General features: G+C 43.9%; 1 protein-coding gene across 1 annotated transcript; it reads right to left on the bottom strand.

The window, feature by feature from the left end:
• Nucleotides 1–5,630: 5,630 nt before the first annotated feature.
• On the bottom strand, nucleotides 5,631–18,131 carry SLC25A19 (solute carrier family 25 member 19). The gene is made up of 6 exons (XM_085884735.1): nucleotides 17,826–18,131; nucleotides 16,242–16,397; nucleotides 13,095–13,265; nucleotides 10,152–10,335; nucleotides 9,822–9,958; nucleotides 5,631–6,214 (listed from the first exon to the last, which is right to left on the bottom strand). Exons 1-6 carry the CDS (start codon nucleotides 17,949–17,951, stop codon nucleotides 6,035–6,037), a joined length of 954 nt encoding a protein of 317 aa, XP_085740861.1. The 5' UTR covers nucleotides 17,952–18,131; the 3' UTR covers nucleotides 5,631–6,034.
• Nucleotides 18,132–19,977: the final 1,846 nt, after the last annotated feature.

Genomic DNA, 19,977 nt, shown 5'->3' with positions numbered 1-19,977 from the left:
CAACCCCAAAATTTTATTTTATGATATTTGTGGAAAAATGTTGCCTCAAACTGAGGTCAAAATGGAAATGTTCCAATGCTCCGATTTAAGGTGACTTTTGGTATGTCATTCTACAACATATTTGGAGTGGAAAAAAACATGAATGATTACTATTGCAATTTGTGGTGGGTAAATCTCTATTTTGACCGGTCGAGTTGAGCATTATCTCTGAATGGTGAAGAATCACTTTTAAAAATCATCAGATCCAGATCCGGATTTGGATCTTCACCAAAATTAAAGCACCTCTTCCTTGTCCACACACCCAACATGTCCACCAAGTTTCAGCCGAATCTGTCCGCCACGTTTTTGAGATATCGTCCTATATATCATTTTTAGCCCGATCTCTCAATGGTGCAGAATCGCTTAAAAAATTCTAGAAGTCGGATCCAGATCCGGATCTTCACCAAAATCTAATCAATTCGTCCTTCTCACATACCCAACCTGCCCACCAAATTTCACCCAGATCTGTCCACAACTCTGTCCTGCACACAGACAAACAAACAAGCAAGCAAACAGAAAGGGGTGAAAACATAACCTCCTTCACCTTCGGTGGTGGAGGTAATAAACTAAGTCATTCTGGCTGCTAGAGGACCATTTGATGCTGCCAAAAGGGTCCAGATCCAAGTGTCTGTAATGGTATGTTGCACCCATGGTTCTCTGTTACTCCAAAAGGTGGTGGTGGGTGTCATTGGGGATTGTGAGGTGATGGCGGCAGCAGCAGCATCGCAGTGAGTTTATGGTATGTTGCTCTGTGGTGGTGGTGGTTGTAGTCATTAAACATTCTACATGAGTAGTCGCTCCTATGGTGAAAATTTGTGCCCAGCCTTGAATCCCATTGAGAATCTGTGGAAAGACATGAAGATTGTTGTTCACCGACGATCCCCATCCAACTTGATGGAGGTTGAGCAAATTTTCAAGGAAGAATGAGAGACAATCCCCAAATCCAGATGTCAGGTCAGGTCAGGTATGGGAGCATGTGCCAGAACAGCGCGTCGCTGCGTCCACTTTCCACCGGTACTCCAGGGGCCTCCGTCTGGCCATCCCCCAGGCAGATGCCAGGCCCATCCCCATCTCCTTGAGATGATGGTCAACCTGCTGCAACCATGAGGCACGTGGTTGGCCCACTGGCCTCCTCCACTCATGAGACTCCCTCGCTGAGAGAATCTGGTGAGCAGGATCAGCGTCAGGAAAACGAGCCACATGTCCATACAGCCGCAGCTGACACTCACGGACTATGCAGGTAACAAATCTCATCCGAGTCTCTCTCAGCAACCGCTCGTTGGATACAAAATCCGACCAGCGATAGCCAAGGATTCTCCGAAGATACCTGGTACCAAAGGAATTAAGTCTCCGTCTCAGATCCTTGGTCAAAGTCCAAGTCTCGCACCCATAGAGCAAGACTGGAAGTACCAAGGACCTGAAGACTCGGACTTTCATCCTCCCGCACAGGTACCGGCAGCGCCACACCCCATGATCCAGTGAATCCATGACTCCCCAGGCCCGACCCAGACGTCTATTGACCTCTGGTTCACAACCTGCGGAGACATGAATATCACTGCCAAGGTAAGTGAATCTATCCACGACCTCAACATCCTCACCACAAACAGACACAGACAGGACAGCAGCATCCAAGATGTCACCGAAAGCCTGGATCTTAGTTTTGACCCAAGAAATCCGTAATTCCAACGGCTCCGACTCCTCATTCAGCACCTCGAGGGCCCCCAAGAGGATGTCTAAAGTCTCCGCAAAGATGACTGCATCATCTGCAAAATCAAGGTCCGAGATCTTGACATTGCCAAACGATGCACCGCAACTTGATCTCTCCGACATCCTCCCAAAAATCCAGTCCATACAAGTGCTGAAAAGTGTGGGGGCAAGTACACATCCCTGACGAACTCCAGTAACAACTGGAAATAAGTCAGAGATGGTACCACCACACTTCACAGCACTCTCAGTACCAGAGTAGAGTTCAGACATCAGATCGATCAGTTTCGGTGGCACCCCACGAAGACCAAGAATCCTCCAGAGGACATCCCGATTCACTGAATCGAACGCTTTACAGAGATCAACATAGGCTGCAAGCAGCCCCTGCCGAAACTCTCGTCTGCGTTCGGTGAGGACACGAAGTGCAAGGATACGGTCAATCGTTGACCTCTTTGGTGTAAAGCCTGACTGCTCTGGATGCTGGTGCTCAAGCAGATGGTGGCGAACCCTATCAAGAATTATCCGAGCAAAGACCTTGCCCGGCACTGAGAGCAGCGTCACCCCTCGGCAGTTGTTGCAGTCTTGGCGATCACCCTTCCCTTTCCAGAGAGGGACAACAAGGCCCCTCTTCCAGTCAGTTGGGATGATGCCTGTGTTCCAGGCAGAGCACAAAACTGCATGCAACGACACGAGTGCAGCATTTCCACCAGCCTTGAGAAGTTCAGCATGGATGCCACAGATCCCTGGAGCTTTGCCCCGTTTCAACTGGTTCACCGCAGCCAATTTTTCCACAAGCGATGGTGGACCACAGTTGATTTGAGGGTCAGCAATAGGGATTGTAACACCCTTGACGTCCAACTCGACAGCTGGGGGATCAGCCTGGTACAACCGCTCAAAGTAACCGGCCCAGCGGGCCTTCACTTCAGACTCCTCTGTCAAGAGCCTACCACTCTCTGCTCGAACTGCAGTGCTCCGAGGGATGGGCTTGGATGAACGTAATGCGCGAATTCCCCTGTAAGCGGGACGAGAATCACCTGTCCACAGGTGATGCTCTACCCCCTCACAGATTCCTCGCACATAGGCCTCCTTGTCCACCCTCAGTGCACGTACAGTTTTACGCCTCAGCTCCCTGAACAGCTCAGCTCTGCCATTCAGCCTGGCCCTGCGACTCTGGTCAATGGTATCCAGTGTCCCTTGAGAGACAAAATTCTTCTTTGCCCTGCGGTGAACTCCAAGGCATCCACCGGCAACATCAAGGACGGTGGTCTTGAAGGTGCTCCACAACTCTTCAGGACCCCCCAAAGCACCCAGACCCCCCAAGTGTCCACTCAGCCTGTTCGCAAACTCCTCAGCTACTCTCTCATCCCTGAGCTTGGCAACATCCAGCCTAGGCTGGGATGGTACCATTCTCCAGGATTTAAGCTGCAGCTTTAGAGTTGCTACAACAAGCCTGTGGTCAGTATTGAGGAACTGAGCACTCCAGTAGACCCTGCAGTTCTGGATCATCCTCCAACGACCGTCAATGAGGACATGGTCAATCTCCTTTGCCACACCACCAGCATTGGAATACCAAGTCCAGCGATGAGCTTGCGGGCGCTGAAACCATGAACCAGCCACCCTAAGTCCATGACTTCTTGCAAAGTCAAGGAACTTAGTGCTATTCTGGTTCATAGTTCCTGACCCATGGGGACCAACACACACCTCATAACCGTCCCTATCAGTTCCAGTCGATGCATTGAAATCCCCCAAGACTAGAAGTGTATCTCGTCTGGGGCACTGATCAACCACAGATCAACCACATCAACCAATCAATCCAGATGTGTAAAGCTGATATACATACCCAAGAAGACTTGAAGCTCTAATCACAGCCAAAGGCACTTCCACAAGATATTGACTCGGGGTTGAATACTCATTGACACAAGACATTTCAGCTTTTCATTTTGAATTAACTTGTAAAAATTTCGAAAAACGTCTTTTCACTTTTTCATTATGGGGTATTTTGTGTAGATCAGCAACAATTTTTTTTTTAATATAATCCATTTTCAATTCATACTGCAACAACAAAATGTGAAAAAGTCAAAGGGTGCGTATACTTTCTGAAGGCATTGTAAATCCTCTTCAAATTTCAAATCAATCAGATGACAATGGAGGATTTTAGAAATCTCACCCAAGTTGTTGACCTTTGGTCGATGTTGACCTTTTGGCATATATTGACCTCAAAAATAATTGGTGGTTGAAGTCAATGACCAAATATGCAACTCCTCTTCAAATTTCAGGTCAATCACATGAAAATTGACAATTTTAGAAATTTGACCGATGATGACATCAAAAATAATTAGTGGTTGAATTCAGTGAACTGATATGCAAATCCTGTTCAAATTGCAAGTCAATAGGTTAAAAATTGAGGATTTTATCAATTTGGCAAAGTTGACCGTTGGCCTATGTTGACCTTTTGATCTCAAAAACAATAGGCTTCTTGCTTATGATGACCTCTACCAGGTAGTGAAGTTTCGTGAAGATCGGTTTGAAATTGTGACGTGAAGATGCGATTGATGTAGAAACAAATAGACAGATAAACAGACAAACAGAAATAACGCACACGACCAACCAATATACAGTACTTGAAAAATCTTTGATTTTCGCATGTAACAAACTGACAGGGCTGAAAACTTAACATCCATCCACCTTCGGTGGTGGAGGGAATGAGTGGATGGGTCCTTGTTTTGAAGCAGTTCGCAAAATGGTCAAAAAAAACCTCAAAAACGTGTTCGTTTTTATGGCTCCGCAGCCAAAGGCTGGAGGTATTGTTTTCGGGTTGTCCGCCCATTGGCATTATTTTTCTTAGTAGGACAACTTGTTGTGAACCACAAAAGGGATTTCAACCGAACTTGCCAATACTATAGATTGTCATACAAAGATCAACTGATTACATTTATGGTTAAAAAAAAAAAAAACAAAGGTCAAAGGGCAGGCAGCTTTCAAATGAAAATCGTTTTGTTTCCGCAATAACTTGTGAACCACTGAAGGAATTTCAACCAAACTTGGCACAATTACAGACTGCAACACAAAGATGAACCGAGTCAATTTCTGGTTCAACAGGTCAAAGGTCATGCAACCTTTGAAAATCATTTTCCAGACCATATCTCGAGTTGGAAGCAAATGATGAACCAGAAATTGAATCAGTTCAATAGACTCTCTTCTACTTATCTCTTTTCTCTCTCATGTAGCCTTTAATATTCCACGTGACCTTTGATTGAGATAAAACGTGATAGGAAGTTGACGTCGAACATGGATGGAGGGATACCCTTTGATGCATTATTATCATTGAATTATATATTCTCACTTTTCTTTGCTTTTAAACATCCTTAATTAAGAATGACGTCATGGCCGACCATAGATTACAAACTATTTATCTATTCAAGCTCATAGTCCTCAGGCCAACACTTTCTCAAAAAGTGCCTTGAGAACTTTAAACGTCCAACTACAACTCTGTAAGGAGACAGTACGGCAACTTGCCACCTTCTCAAAGTGTGTATCAGTGTGCTTAGCAATCCCATTTCCGACTCACAAACGAGCACAATGGTCGTTTGGAAATGAATAGGTATCCACTGTTTGGAAAGGTATCCACTTTAAGTAAATGAATGGGCTTATTGACACAAGACATTTAAGTTTTTCATTTTTCATTAATTTATAAAAAATTCAGAAAACATGTTTTCACTTTGTCGTTATGGGGTATTTTGTGCAGATCGGTGACAAAATATTTAAATTTAATCCATTTTAAATTCAAGCTGTAACAACAAAATGTGACAAAAGTCGACGGGTGTGAATACTTTGTGAAGGCACTGTATGTGGGGTGTTCAAAAATATTTTGGATGAGATACTCGCAGTAGTGAAGAAATGCAAACATTTATTTTTCAATACATGACATTTGTAAGAAAAATATTTTCTTACTAAAACACAGTGCACATATATATATTTTTAAAGTGGTTTCTTGGAAGAGTGACATTGGTCGGAAAACATTTTGAACACCCCTCATAGGTGTGTTTCCAACGTAGTAAACCTGTTTGTCTGAAATACACAGGAAAAGCTATTATATAAACAAGATATGAGCACATAAGCAAGTCATTGAGAATGACACTGAGCATTTAATATCCTCATATACCTGCTTGCCAAAATAAAATAAAATAAAAATTGCTATCACAAGGTAGCCATTGGAAAATGATTTTAGGAGAAAAATGACAATTGAATTTTGAACTAAAAGTTAAGGTCAAGAAAAGTTGAGGCAAGGATCTCAGCTGTGCTTCTTGATGTTGTGCAGAAATCGAGAAGTCAGCTCATATGTTGAGAATGTTAACCCAGTTGCAAGAGCAGCCTTAAGCAAGCTTGGAGTGAGTCCTTTAAACAGACCACTTTGACCTTCCTCTGCAGCAATACAGAGCGCACAGTGAATGGCTCCTCGGTACTCTTTAACCTAGTGGAAAGGAGAGGGAAGGCAGAGGAGAAATAAAGAAGAAAGGAAGGAGGGAGGAGAGGGAGGGGAAAAGAGAAAGTGGAGCGGCAGGGGATGGGATGATGGGAAAGGGTGGAGGGGTTTAGGAGTGGTGGGAAGAAAAGAGAGAAAAATAAGGAAACAGCAAAGGCAAAGAATGGTCAAAAACGTCAGAGAATACGGGACTTTCAAAATGACGCAACCTGCCCCAGAATGCGCGGTACGCATGCGCAGAACCCCTTAGCAGAAATGTTGATTAGAGCACATTTCTGTATATCGTGCATGTGAGATAAGGATTATTACCTAAAATGTCTCACAAATCTTCTGAAAGAATCTGAAAATACCTGGAAAAGGACTTGAGGAAAAGGGATGTGCCTCTGCACAACAAGAGTTTGAGAACTTTCTCAGTTCACCCAAGGGACTGAGATTTTGCAGCTTTTTATACTGCTAAATCCCGACGATGGATGTGAGCCAGTGAAAGGCCTGTAGGATCGTAGACGGGCATGTTCTACCCAAACCATCGACTATTGCAGCCAGTGAATGGACTTTGAACCTAGTGGTAGTGCCTCCTGTAAACATGGCAGGCTTGGTGATTTATTTAATGGACATCTGCAATTGGAAAGACTATGCTCTGCATCATTACCAAAAGAGCAATGGCTTACCAACTCTTCGACAAAGGACATTTTCACGACATGAAAATACACAAAACTTGTGCCAGCAGTTATTTGTATGAGAGCAAGATGTACCAGGCAGACATACCTGAGGGAGACACTGTATCTGGTTTTGGTGCTTCTTATCTGTGATGGGACGATCATATCTGGGGCTTGTAAATGCACAGGGCAAATTTGAAATCAACTTATAAAATGATTTTTTAAAATCGACTATTAATCATGTTAGGTCGGGAAGAGGGAGGGAGGTTGGGTGGGAGCTGTGACAGATGTTATAAATATATTTTGTTTGGTTATGTGGCCACAACATAGATTATACTCGATTTTTGCATCTATTGCGAAGGATAAGTGTGTGTGTTGTTATCTTCATATGCGGGTTTCAGAAGATGGAACCGAGTTCTCCCAGGTCTCGAAGTATCCAACCCCCATTTCGGTAAGAGGATCATAACTCATGGACCAAATTGTGAAGTTTTCTTCTTCTCTTTCAAGGATTTTTTGTCATTGAAACAAAATGTTGTTTTGAGGGCTCTTTTCAGGGTTGTCACCGATCCCGGACAACATCCAATTGCAGTTCATTTGTCGGATCATTCCCAGGGATGGGTTTTAAGATCTCTGAAAGATTTCTTTATCATTCTCATTGCTCCAATTTTGGTGTTCTTCAGCTGTCAAGATCTTTTCACTTCATTTTTGAGGTCCTGATATTTGGTCATTTTCTTGATTTCTGCATTACTTAAGCCAAAATCACTGGGTACTGAAATCTCAATTAGCAATGCCTTTTCTTTTTATAGCTCAGTCCTATATCTGACTGCAATGCTTTGTTTTCTCTGTTCATGCTCGATAGGATCATGAGGTCATATGTGAGCATTACTTCCTTGTTTTCAATTATCATTTTTGGTTCATGTTTCCATAAGATTTCTGAAACGGATATTGAAGTTTTTGCAGATGTGCCAGTGGAGGACTCCACATACCTTTTTGTGCCTTTGTGTGTACAACTGTTCTGACATGAGTTATTGTTTTTGTTTTAACACGGTGACTCGTGATTTCTGTTTCTACCTTGCAGAACCTACACCAGAACCTACACCCGAACCTACACCGAATGACTTTAAGTAAACACGACCTAGTCGTGCCATTTCCTTAAAGCTATTCGTATAATGCTAGCATTAAGGAATCATTGAAAATGCACACACAGCGCATACACGAAAGGCCTCATTGGAATTCATTCGACATGTTGAAAGTCCCGTATTGTTAAGATGTGAGACATTGTTTATTTGACTTGCCTCATCCTAAGTTTTAATACCAATGAATGCAGATCTGACTTGAGTACAATACTGTATACTTTCAGCTTTGATATTTTCTGCAGCAGACAGGAATGACTGAGTGCAGAAAAATAATGGTGGCTAAGATGCCTTGTAAACATGATTGTTATTCTTCAAACTTTTGTGTACGAGTGCAATTATTTCACTATTTTCCAAATAATTCAACTCAGTCAAAAAAAAAAAAATTTGTCTTACAAACTGTGTATTAAAATTTACTTTTCACATTAAATTACCCTTACACAGTGTAGTTGCTATCGTTGTGGCATGAAAAAGAAACCACTGAAGTGTTAAACTTCAAATCAACCAATTATGAGAGAAAGTTATCTAAGTGTGGTGTTGGCTAAGCAGTTAGGGTAGCCGGCTTGGGATCTCAGTGTCCTGAGTTTGAGACCGTCAGCCAATTAATTAACACAATGTGGGGTTGACTCAGCCTGTCATCCTTCTGAGGTCGGTGAAATGAGTACTGGTGTACAGTACTGGTAATAGGGGCACCACATCAGCGGCACAGCTGTGCCCTCAGCCAATGATGCTACCCGGAGCCGTGTGCCGCATGCGGAGGAGGAGAAGGAGGAGAAAGGTATCCACAAATTGTTGGATGTCTGGTGTTTGTCGATTAATGCCATTGTATCATTGTACATGTAATGTATATGCTCATTTTTGAGCCGATGTCTGTACATAAAATATATCGGTTGTATCCATTACAGGCATAATGCGCCCAATGAACTCCTTGCACATCCATGATGTTTTCTATCCCAATGTGAAGCAAGTCACAGTGTAAAGCTCGCCACACACTGTGATGATTTAGCTGCAAGAAGCTTGGTCAATCATCTGAGAGCAACTAACCTGTTGGAGTGATGTTTGCTGGTGATAGGAGCATACATGGTGCAAATCCCACACATTTTCCAATGAAAGTTCACGCACCCATTGTTTGTACAAGTCTGCCTCTATCTTGGCCTTCAACTCTGCTGTTGGTGTTCCCCACCCACACATTCTCTCAACTGTTCCTTTTGGCCTGTTGTGTCCTGATCCGTTCAGTGTACTAATTCTGGCTCTTCCCCGAGCCTCGAATATGTATTAAAAAAAAAAAAAAAAAACACATCGACACCGTTCCTGCCATTTTTTGTTCCGCTGTTTAAATTTAAGTTTGGAAACAGAGGGACTATGCTTATGTTTTGAGTTGACAATTCCAATCAGCCTCTCAATGACTTGAATGAAAATGACAAAAATCACATCTCAATAGTCAGGCAAAATCAAGTATTCATCGGTAAAGTCCCATACAAAGACCACGAGGTGAACCTGATCTGACTCTTGGCTGCTACCCCAGAGATATTGATGCAAATCGTCGTGGAGTTTTCAACAACACACTGCTCCATCTTGTGGCTAGCGTAACAGCATATTTGACAGCCTAAAGCATTATGTTGAGTCTTGCAACTTAAAAGGAAAAGTATTGCTTAATCTACATCCTACATTTCAACAACTGGGAAATGCAATCATTAAAGTACACAAAAGTATATTTTTTAAACCTTTAAACTTTCCAGCATTGTCAACCCTTGCCTTCATTTCTCTTCTATAACAATCCAGCACATAATAGCAGACCCAGCTGACCTGTCCAAAGTGATTGCGAGCTTCCTGAAAGCTCTGAACTTGGAGACGTTTTTTGATGAGATCCAATGGATATGTGAGTGTCTTGCTGATCATGCCTGCCAAGCTTCCGCACAGCATGCCTTGCATGACATCTGAGACTTTGGAGAGATTGTATGGAATGGCATGACATAGTCAGTTAAAAAAAAAAAAAAATGGAACAAGTAATCAGTGAGAAAAAAAATAAGTGAAGCAAAAATACAAATATTTTTTAAAGTACAACAATGCAATGCATTCAAGGCATCACACAATGAGAGACAATACAATAATTAAAGCAGAACATCACATTCCTACCTTCATTCGAGTGAGGTGAAGTTTGGAGTGTCTTGTATAGCCGAGTGAAAAGGGTGTACAAGGAAAACTGCATTCCAGCATAAGGGAACACAGCTACAAGAGTGGGAGCAAGGCCACGGTAAAATCCAACCATCCCATCATGGTGGTAAATATTTGATACTGCATGACGCAATCCATGGTATACCTGGCATGGTGGAGAGATTTATGGTTTTAGTTTTTTTTGCAAAAGTGGCAAAACCATTCGGTGATAGTTTGTAATCGGACAAAAAAAAAAAATTTGGGGGGGGGGGGGAAGTCACACACAGCATAGACAACTCCAAGGAGACGAGGCTAACACTGAGGGATCCAGCTAGCTCTGTTCCGAGGGTATCAATATGGCAATGCTGGTTCAGGTTGGGGACGACTTATCTGGTAAGCATGGGGAATTAGGCTTGAAAGATTTTGGGCCCACAAACTATCATGTACAATACTCATGATACAGATAATATTTTTAGATTCATTTACAATAATATTGGGGAAGATAAATAAAAAAATTTATGTATGTATTCACTTAGCAAATACTCCTCTTTTGTTGGCTTTTCTGACAAGGGATTACTGCATTTCTACAGCAACTACAGCTCATCTGAAGAAAAGTCACTACAGGTACCTGTTTACTGCATGGGACGTGAAAATTTTTTCACTTGTGTCATGATTATCGCATGATCCAAGGGAACATTCTCCAAATGGTGCTGCCTGATCCACTCCATCAAGACATTTCGACATCAGCGGTCGTCAACTGAGGCAACGTTTTCCTTTATCCAATGGGTACATCACTCTCACCATGACAATAATAATAATATCTGTTCCTTTTGTTTATTTAGACTGTAGACCGCCGATGGACCAATGCCATACTCCTCACTCAGGCATTTCACCAAAACACCCATGTCATGTTTCTGCAACAACTCCACATTTTGCTTAATACTGAGTGACAAATGCTTCCTTTTCGAAGCACCACAAGCTTGCCCAGATGTTGACGGTCTTTAAGACCGGATTGCTATACAGGGGGGGGGGTTAATTGCACAAACACAATTATGTGCATAAAACTATTGAGCACAATGCCAGTGTTGCCAAATCGGAGTACATCCTTCACAAGTTTGTTTCTAGTGATTGCGTAAAGTCACGGGTGGCGATATGTTTTTCCTTGCGACTAACTTTTCAACGGGGCAACTTACTTTTCAACGGGGCGACTAACTTTTCAACGGGGTGACTAACTATTCAATGGGACGACTCACTTTTCAACGGGGTGACTAACTATTCAACGGGACGACTCACTTTTCAACGGGGGTGACTAACTATTCAATGGGACGACTCACTTTTCAACGGGGTGACTCACTTTTCAACGGGGTGACTAACTTTTCAACGGGGCGACTAACTATTCAACGGGACGACTAACTATTCAACGGGACGACTCACTTTTCAACGGGGTGACTAACTTTTCAACGGGGTGACTAACTTTTCAACGGGGCGACTAACTTTTCAACGGGGCGACTCACTTTTCAATGGGGCGACTAACTTTTCAGAATGAAAAGGTTAAAAATGGTTTTCGGGTCTTTCCGGTTTTTGGGTTGCCAGATAAGGGGTCCGCCACCAATGTTTCATTCAGCAAATGAGAATTCATAAAGGAAAGTTGAAAATGTAATTACATGTGGAGTTTTAATGACTCGTATCACAAAATTGAGTTGTCATTCCTTCATTTCAAAGGCTCATGGTAGAGCTTGCAAGTACATTATTGTAAAGGAAGATGTTATAATTTCATGAATAAATGAACATAGAACAGCACGTCTAGTTTAGTAACTATGGGGCAATACGGAATTATATGATGGAGATGGCAGCGCAATCCTTTTGTAAGAGGGAAAATTGCAGTCCTTGCCAGTTGCCCTGTGGTAAAAACAGCCATATTATAAGCACTGTTGAGGTTGCTCTGTCACAATATCCAGAACTTTTACAACAACATAGTTCTAGGAGCCAAGAAGGACATGGCAGAGTTGCAGAAATCTGTAAGGACTGGTTGTTTCAGCCTGAGCTGCAATGCCATGACTGGTTGTTTAAGAGCTGACATCGACTCAAATGACATGTCGACAAATGGAACCGTCACAGATAAGGAACAGAGTCGGGATGTATGTTTACGGGTTGATCCATGTGAGAAGAAATAGAGGTATACGGAGTCATCATTATTCGGGGAACTGTACACCACACAGGAAAACATTAATTGGTTGTGGACAGGTATACTCAGCCAGAGGTATTTCAGAGGGCTCGGAGTGTTATTGTCGAAAATGGACAATGCGGAGTGGAGTTATTAACAAAGACAGCAAAACCACCATCATGCACCACCACTGTTGAAACAGAAGAGACAACAACCCTCGAGTGACACAGGAATCAGACACATCCTGAGTCCTGAAAATTATCAGGATCTTCAGTCCTGATGTTCCTCAAATTCTTTCTTTCACTCATGATCCACAGAACAAATCAGTTCAACTCAATTGGATTTTACTGTGTTTGGAACTTGAGTCAATCGTCTCCGCATGATAAATGAGAACAGCCACTGGGAGAGCGCATACCTCCGCCAAGCTGAACAGTTTATGCTTTGTATCCCACCGATAGGCCGGATCTGCATCCAGACCTGAATCAAAACCAAAATAAATTGTTCTTGTCACCTAAACAACCCATCCAAGTTTCATCCGAATCCATCCATAACATTTTGAGATATCCTGCTCACAGACAAACAAATAAACAGGGGTGAATACATAACCTTCATAAACCGTTGGTCACAGAAGTAATTGGAAGGATAAATCCAACCCTAAACAACTATTTTCAGCATTTACAAGGAGATGAGGTTTCTCTTCTAAATCGATCCACTACATCCAATATTCACCCTTTTTCATATTCATTCCCCAACTTACTCACCCTGGGCTCTCCTTGAGAAGCAAGGCGTGTACGAAGCATGTCCAGAGGCTGACATGTGAGAGTCGCAGCACAGGCAGCCATGCCACCACATGTGAAGTGGAGACCTGGTGAGCGGGTATCAAACTGCAATTGCTTATAAGCCAACTCCGTCAGCACTTCATAAGCCACAAACTATAAAGGTAGAAAGAGAAAATGTGAAGAGAGTTCAAATGGTGTATAGATACAGCAACAAATTCCAGAACAATGTGGCAGCAGGTAAGTCCTTGACATTGGAATGTCATATCTCAAAACTTATTTTTAAAGCAATTGTTCTTTTCTGGCTGAAGTTTACGACCATAAATTAGATACAGTAAACACCCTCAATTAAAATATGACATTGGAAATCGGCATTTCTTGCTGATATCACTGAGTATCTAAACAATCTGAATTTGTAGCTACAAAGTGAAGTGAAAAAGATTGAGGAGTTAATGTACGCTTGTTACCAGCTTTATGATCAAACTTGAAACGGACCTTGCATTCTGCTCACAATAAAGAAGGAGACTCAACACATTTTCCACTTCTGCATGAAGCATATGAAAGTGCTCTCAAAATTGACAAAAGGGGAAAATGTGTTTTTTCAGTGTGCAGATGTCGCTATGCAAGTTAGTTTTTCGTCGGGATTTGTAGATTGCATTAAAATACAGTCTGCTGATGATGCCCTTACACCTTTCCTATTTTAAAATTATAAACTTCTTGCAACATCCTTAAATGTTCCCAGAGATGAACTGATGGAGGAACTGTCATATCCAGACTCGTTGGTGTAACGGTTAGAGCATCCGCTCTGACTCTGGGAGGTCGACGGTTCGAACCCTGGTCGAATCATCCCAAAGACTTTAAAAATGGTACGTGCTACCTCGTTGCTCGACGCTCAGCACTTAAAAAGGATAGAACACGAGCGAACAACCACAAGATGGTAATAACAGTGCAGGCTTTGATGGGCCAATGGCCTCCTCCTGCGTCAACGTTACTTGTAAGGCCTAAGTCACATTTGCTCTACGGCGAGGATACGGCGGCCGTACGCCCTCTGAATTGACAGAAACGTGCGGCAGCCACAGAGTTTCTGCGGTGGCCTCAGGGTGGCCCTACGCCGTTTGGCTATCTTTTACAGGCCGTAGGGGTCGCCGTGGAATTATAACATGGAGTTATAACTTTTTTCATTTCTACGTTCGCCGTAGCAATTCGACAAGCCGAAAAAAAAAACTGGTAAAATAAAATAAAAATGAACCCACTCGTTACCGTCCGTCTGGCCGCACGCTCGCCTTAGGGCCCCCCTGCGGTCGCCTTGCGGGCACCTTGAGGCTACCTTGCGTCTGCCTTGAAAATTCTATGGCCGCCGCAGGGCCCCCTTAAGGTCACCGTGCGACATCAAATCAAAGACCGTAGGCAACCCCACGTTTTCGTCTCCACAATTTCTAAATACGCTGTGCGGCTCCCCGAAAAATAAAAACATATGTGACTGCTACATTGTGTGACCGTGGAAATACTGCGGCCGCCATATAATTGCTAGTGGCCGTAGATTTTGGAGACTCCACGGCCGCCGTGGTAAATGTGACTTCGGCCTTAGGACTCATATTATTTGCATGGACAGGGACAATCCTACAAAGCACAACAACAGTTCATGAGCTATGTAAGTGCATTTTTGGACAAACTTACACAAAGAACGTATAACAAATGGAGCAGGAGACAAGAGGGGCACGAGAGGGATACACAAAACAGTAGGGAACAGACAATAGGGTATCTGTGGAAGGGAGAGGGGTGGGGTACACGGGGTAAACAAGATGGACATTACTGGGACTTTCAGGAAGAAAAGCAGGGAATGGTTTTGTATGGGGGAAGACAAGAGATGGTGGTAAACAGCTGTTTTGAAGGCCTGGAGGGAAGAGTGGGATTGAAGAGAGTGTGAGAGTTTGTTCCAGAGGTGGGAAAAAAAGAGGAATGAAAGAGTGAAGGTGAGCAGTGATTCTTCATTTTGGCAGCTACACCAGAAGGGAGTTTATGGTGGACCTCGAGTGCCCTGCGGAAATATAGGGGGGACAGAGCAGGGGGGAGCAAGGCCAGAGAGGAGACGGGATTAGACAGAAAGACCACTGACACCTGCAGTGAGAGAGTAAGAAACCCAAAGGCTCAGCTTCATCGCGTGAGATACCAATGATCCGAAAAGCCTTGGTTTCCACAGCGTGAAGTCGAGCTAGGTATGAGGCAGCTGTTACTGCTTCAACAAGAAGATTCCAGATGTCCCACTAATGAAAGTACCTGTCGTATTCATTGCAAAGGCAAGTTAATTTTTTTTAAGCTTCACATTTTCACTTATTTTGCAAATTTTAATGGTCTTGGTAAATATTTACTAAAGTCTTCTACTTCTTCTTTTGGCTGCTCCCGTTCGGGGTCGCCACAGCGGATCATCCGTGTGATCCGCATACTGATTTGGCACATGTTTTACGCCGGATGCCCTTCCTGACGCAACCGTGGTCGCCTCTTACGACACAGGGATATGGTACACCTATTTTAACCGGGGTATACACCGGCCCAGTACACTGGTACTCATTTCGCCGACCTCGGAAGGATGACAGGCTGAGTCAACCCCTCGTTGTATTAATTCAGTGGCCCAACGGGGCTTGAACTCAGGACCTTTTGGATCCCAAGCCGCTGCCCTAACCACTGCGCCAACACCAGGCTTTAAATATTTACTAAAGTGTCATTATGAAATGTATTAGGAATTATTTGTATTGCATTAGAGTCAGATATAACGAATATAACAATTATTTGTGTTGCATTACAGTACCTTGTGTTGCTATTTACCACCGCTGACATCCAACATTGTATGAAAAATGTACAATTTTTCAACACATGCATCTTGTGGAATTTCTGTGGTGTTCGCGATACCTACTCATTCGGAATCCATGAACAAGTATCTGTATCACATGTATTTAAATTTAGATGGCCTACCTTTGAGCTTATTTGTTCGAAATTATAATTGTTTTTGATCTCGACATTTATAAAAGAAGTACCGTAATCCACGGATCCATTTTAAACAAACATTAATCGGATTGAGACAGTAATTGTTCATATCTCGAACGACAATGAGGTGGAATTGGCATGACTTCAGACCTGCACGCAGCCAAAGCTCACAGACAGTAACTGAGCTGGAACATGACCCTTCCAGAAGGCACTCAGACCTTCCTCAGCCCAGACCGTTTGCATAGCCTGCACCAATCCTTGATACTTCCCATGAGCACCATGCCGAGTAATATTTTCCACTTGCAGCTTGGAAACAAAAATGGGAAGGTGGAAAGCACAGGCAGCTGTCTGCATAAAAATATTCCCATAAAGCACAAATACCACTAAAAACATCACATTCTAACTACCGGTAGTTGCTAAATGAAAGTCAATTTATAATGTTGCCTGTAAGCACATACATTATAAAAACAATAACTTAGTGTTGCAAGAAAGGAAGAAGGAAGAAATAAAGGGCTTAGGAAATCAAAAGCAGCAATTACAGGTGAACAACCTGTACACAGAAGCACACACACACAATGAACCGCACACAAACAATGATCCGCACACGCACAATGATCCGCACACGCACAATGATCCGCACACGCACAATGATCCGCACACGCACAATGATCCGCACACGCACAATGAACCGCACACGCAATCACCCGCACACACACAATGAACCACACACACACAATGAACTACACACACACACAAAAAATATATATAACAATAAAATATATATATAAATAAATAAAATTTAAAAACACACACACACACACACACACACACACACACACACACACACACACACACACACACACACACCATTGCATGAATTATAGTAACCAGTGCGTGCCCATACGTGCGTTGCCGTACGTGCAAAAAAAAAACAAAAAAACAATTGTGACGTCATAGCACAGTGTCCTGTCATTGGTTTGGTAAATAAATGGCCTTAACTTGGGAACCACTTGTCCGATTAATATCAAACCTTGAAAAGGCACATACTCAGGTCACCAGCAATATACCTGGTAAGTTTTAATTAGATCGGATCAGTGGTTGTCGAGAAAAAGCGGATGGACACACACGCACACGCACACACGCACACACGCACGCACACACACACACACACGCATGCACACACGCACGCACGCGCACACACACGCACGCACACGCACGCACGCGCGCGCACGCACGCACACACGCATGCACGCACGCACGCACGCACGCACGCACACGCACGCACGCGCACGCACGCACGCGCGCGCACACACACACACGCACGCACACACGCACACACACGCACACACACACACACGCACACACACACACGCACACACACACACACACACACACGCACACACACGCACGCACGCACGCACACACACACACGCACGCACGCACACACGCACACACACGCACACACACACGCACACACACACACACACCCATTGCATGAATTTTCGATCGATGACATGGTGTACGTGTTCGTTGCCTCATGTTCGTGTAGTATTATCTATTTTAAAAAAGGTTTTACGAGAAAAAAAAACCAAAAGGAACATTTTAGTTGTTGTTGTTGTATATTGGAGGTTCGCCGGAACATCGTTTTGAATGATTGTTTGTCTCGATGTGCAGAAAGTTTTTGTCATTAATCTGATTTTTTTATTGTGCAGGAAATCATGAGAAATCATTTACCTGGAAGCGAATTTTGATCAGGTCCAGTGGGCTGACCACGACCCGGCTCACAAAACCGGAAACACATCCGGCCAATGCCACCTCGACCGGGGAAAGATTCACCAAGCCTGGTTTGTACCCCACCATGTCCCAAATCGTGCACAGCCAACTTCATCATGTCCACCTCCTCGAACAAGCAGCCATCACCCCGATCTCGTTTTGCACAAACAATGTACGCGACGCCAAAGAAAACCTGATGCCGTTCCAAGGACACCAATTTCCCACGACGCTGTCGTCCAGTTCCTTATCCGCTTATTTGTCCGTTTCCTCCTCATACTGTTATTTCTGCCTATTTGTCTTTTGCTTTTCTACCTTCGTTTCATTCCTCACGTCTGAACGACGACTGAATTATATTTTTTTGACCGATGCACACTACACTGCCATGCATGGCGCTAACCGAACAAACATGTGGCGCTGCCAGTTCGGCCAGTTCTCTTCTCCACTCGAGCCCCTCCTGCAGACACGATCTCCACACGTACGGTTGTGGCCGAACAACTCAACCATTGTCGGGTGCCGCACCACGGAGCATCCCTCCCCCGAAATGCCCATTTACCCAGAAACTGTAACCTCAACTCCCTCCCTCCCTGGCTGCAAAAGTCCCTTTCACAATTGGGTTTACTTTGTCTGAGTGTGTGTCTGAGAGTGTTGGCGCCTGTCCGTTAGGTAAGCCTGTATAAGATATTTTATTGTTGTGGTTGTTGCTTTATTAATCTCATGTCAAGTCTGCACTGTGTCTGCTTTGTAAGTTGCTTGTAAAATTGCCGCACCCCACACCTCTCTCATCTTTCCCTGCATTACACCCCCAATAAACCTTTGTTGTGCCACATGCTTTTCCTCGCTTATTGTAAATAAACAATTGTTGTAGAAATGTTCCCAGCTCCACTTTGTCTTTTCCCTCATTGGTCCAGCTTGGTTTGAATCTAAGTTTACCGGGTCTTTATTCCCAACAATCCGTTCCTTCCAGCCAGTACGTCCTTGGCAGTGCCACTTGGGTGCGTCCGATCCGGAAAGGAAATCGGATCCGGTAGCGTGATCCGGTTCGGACAAGGCGTACCAAGGGCATGGTTCCCCGGTGGTTAAACCACGTGGTTAATTAGGTAACCCGATTCACCCATAGGCGGGAGGACCCGAGGCCACGCGATTGTGTTATTGGTGTCCACGGTCAGTTATGCGACCCGCCGTGTCACAGAATTATCCGTGAGCAACGGCCTACAATTCCGGGGAGTCTAGTGAGAATTGACGGAGCTTCCCCCACCTAGTGGTCTTCTCACCCGACCCCGCCAGCCCGCAACAATATATATATATATATATATATATATATATATATATATATATATATATATATATATATATATATATATATTGTTGGGGGCCGGTGGCGAGAATGACCACTAGGTGGGGGAGGTTGCGTCTCCCACCACACTCCCCGGAATTGTAGGCCGTCGCTCGGATAACTCCGCGAGCCGGCAGGTCATTTAACCGACCGTGGAACGCCAATATCTCGACCGCATGGCGAAGGGTTATTTTGTCTAAATCCAATTTACCTAAGTAACTACGCGGTCTCAACTACCGGGGATGCACGCCCTCAAAACGCCTGGCCAAACTGGATTCACTCGACCGGCAGCGGTAAAATTACACCTCCCGACTACCACTCTGCCACCCACCTTTCCGGATCAGATGCAGTCGAGAGGGCCTGCCCGGGACGTCCCAGCTACAAGTGTCCGATTACCGGGGATAAAACCCCACCTAAACTCAGATCTGGACCATGCTGGACCAATGCAAGAAGGGATGGGAATGAACTGGGCACATTACGACAATTGTTTGTTCACAATAAAAAGACACAGGGAAGACTTAACGCAGATATGCAAGTAATCTCTCGATAATTCCAGCAGTGTGTGTGTGTGTGTGTGTGTGTGTGTGTGTGTGTGTGTGTGTGTGTGTGTGTGTGTGTGTGTGTGTGTGTGTGTGTGTGTGTGTGTGTGTGTGTGTCCGCTGTTTCTCGACAACCACCTGTCCGATCTAATTGAAACTTGCGAGGTATATTGCTGGGGACCTGTGGATGTGCCTTTTCAAGGTTTGATGGTGGTTCCCATGTTATGGCCATTTATTTACC

Source organism: Eptatretus burgeri, chromosome 6, assembly GCF_056783735.1.
Source record: "Eptatretus burgeri isolate ZD-2024b chromosome 6, Ebu_testis_v1, whole genome shotgun sequence".
Taxonomy (NCBI): domain Eukaryota; kingdom Metazoa; phylum Chordata; class Myxini; order Myxiniformes; family Myxinidae; genus Eptatretus; species Eptatretus burgeri.
The sequence above is the reverse complement of the archived record's forward strand: the minus strand, read 5'-3'. Positions and strand labels throughout refer to the sequence as shown.

Excerpts from the sequence above, each read along its gene's own strand:
- SLC25A19 (XM_085884735.1), bottom strand. The coding sequence starts at position 17,951 with ATGGTGGGGTACAAACCAGGCTTGGTGAATCTTTCCCCGGTCGAGGTG. Across the intron at positions 13,266-16,241 it reads TGAGCTTTGGCTGCGTGCAG|TTTGTGGCTTATGAAGTGCT; the intron begins GTCTGAAGTCAT and ends CTACCTTTATAG. Across the intron at positions 9,959-10,151 it reads TTCACCTCACTCGAATGAAG|TCTCAGATGTCATGCAAGGC; the intron begins GTAGGAATGTGA and ends ATCTCTCCAAAG.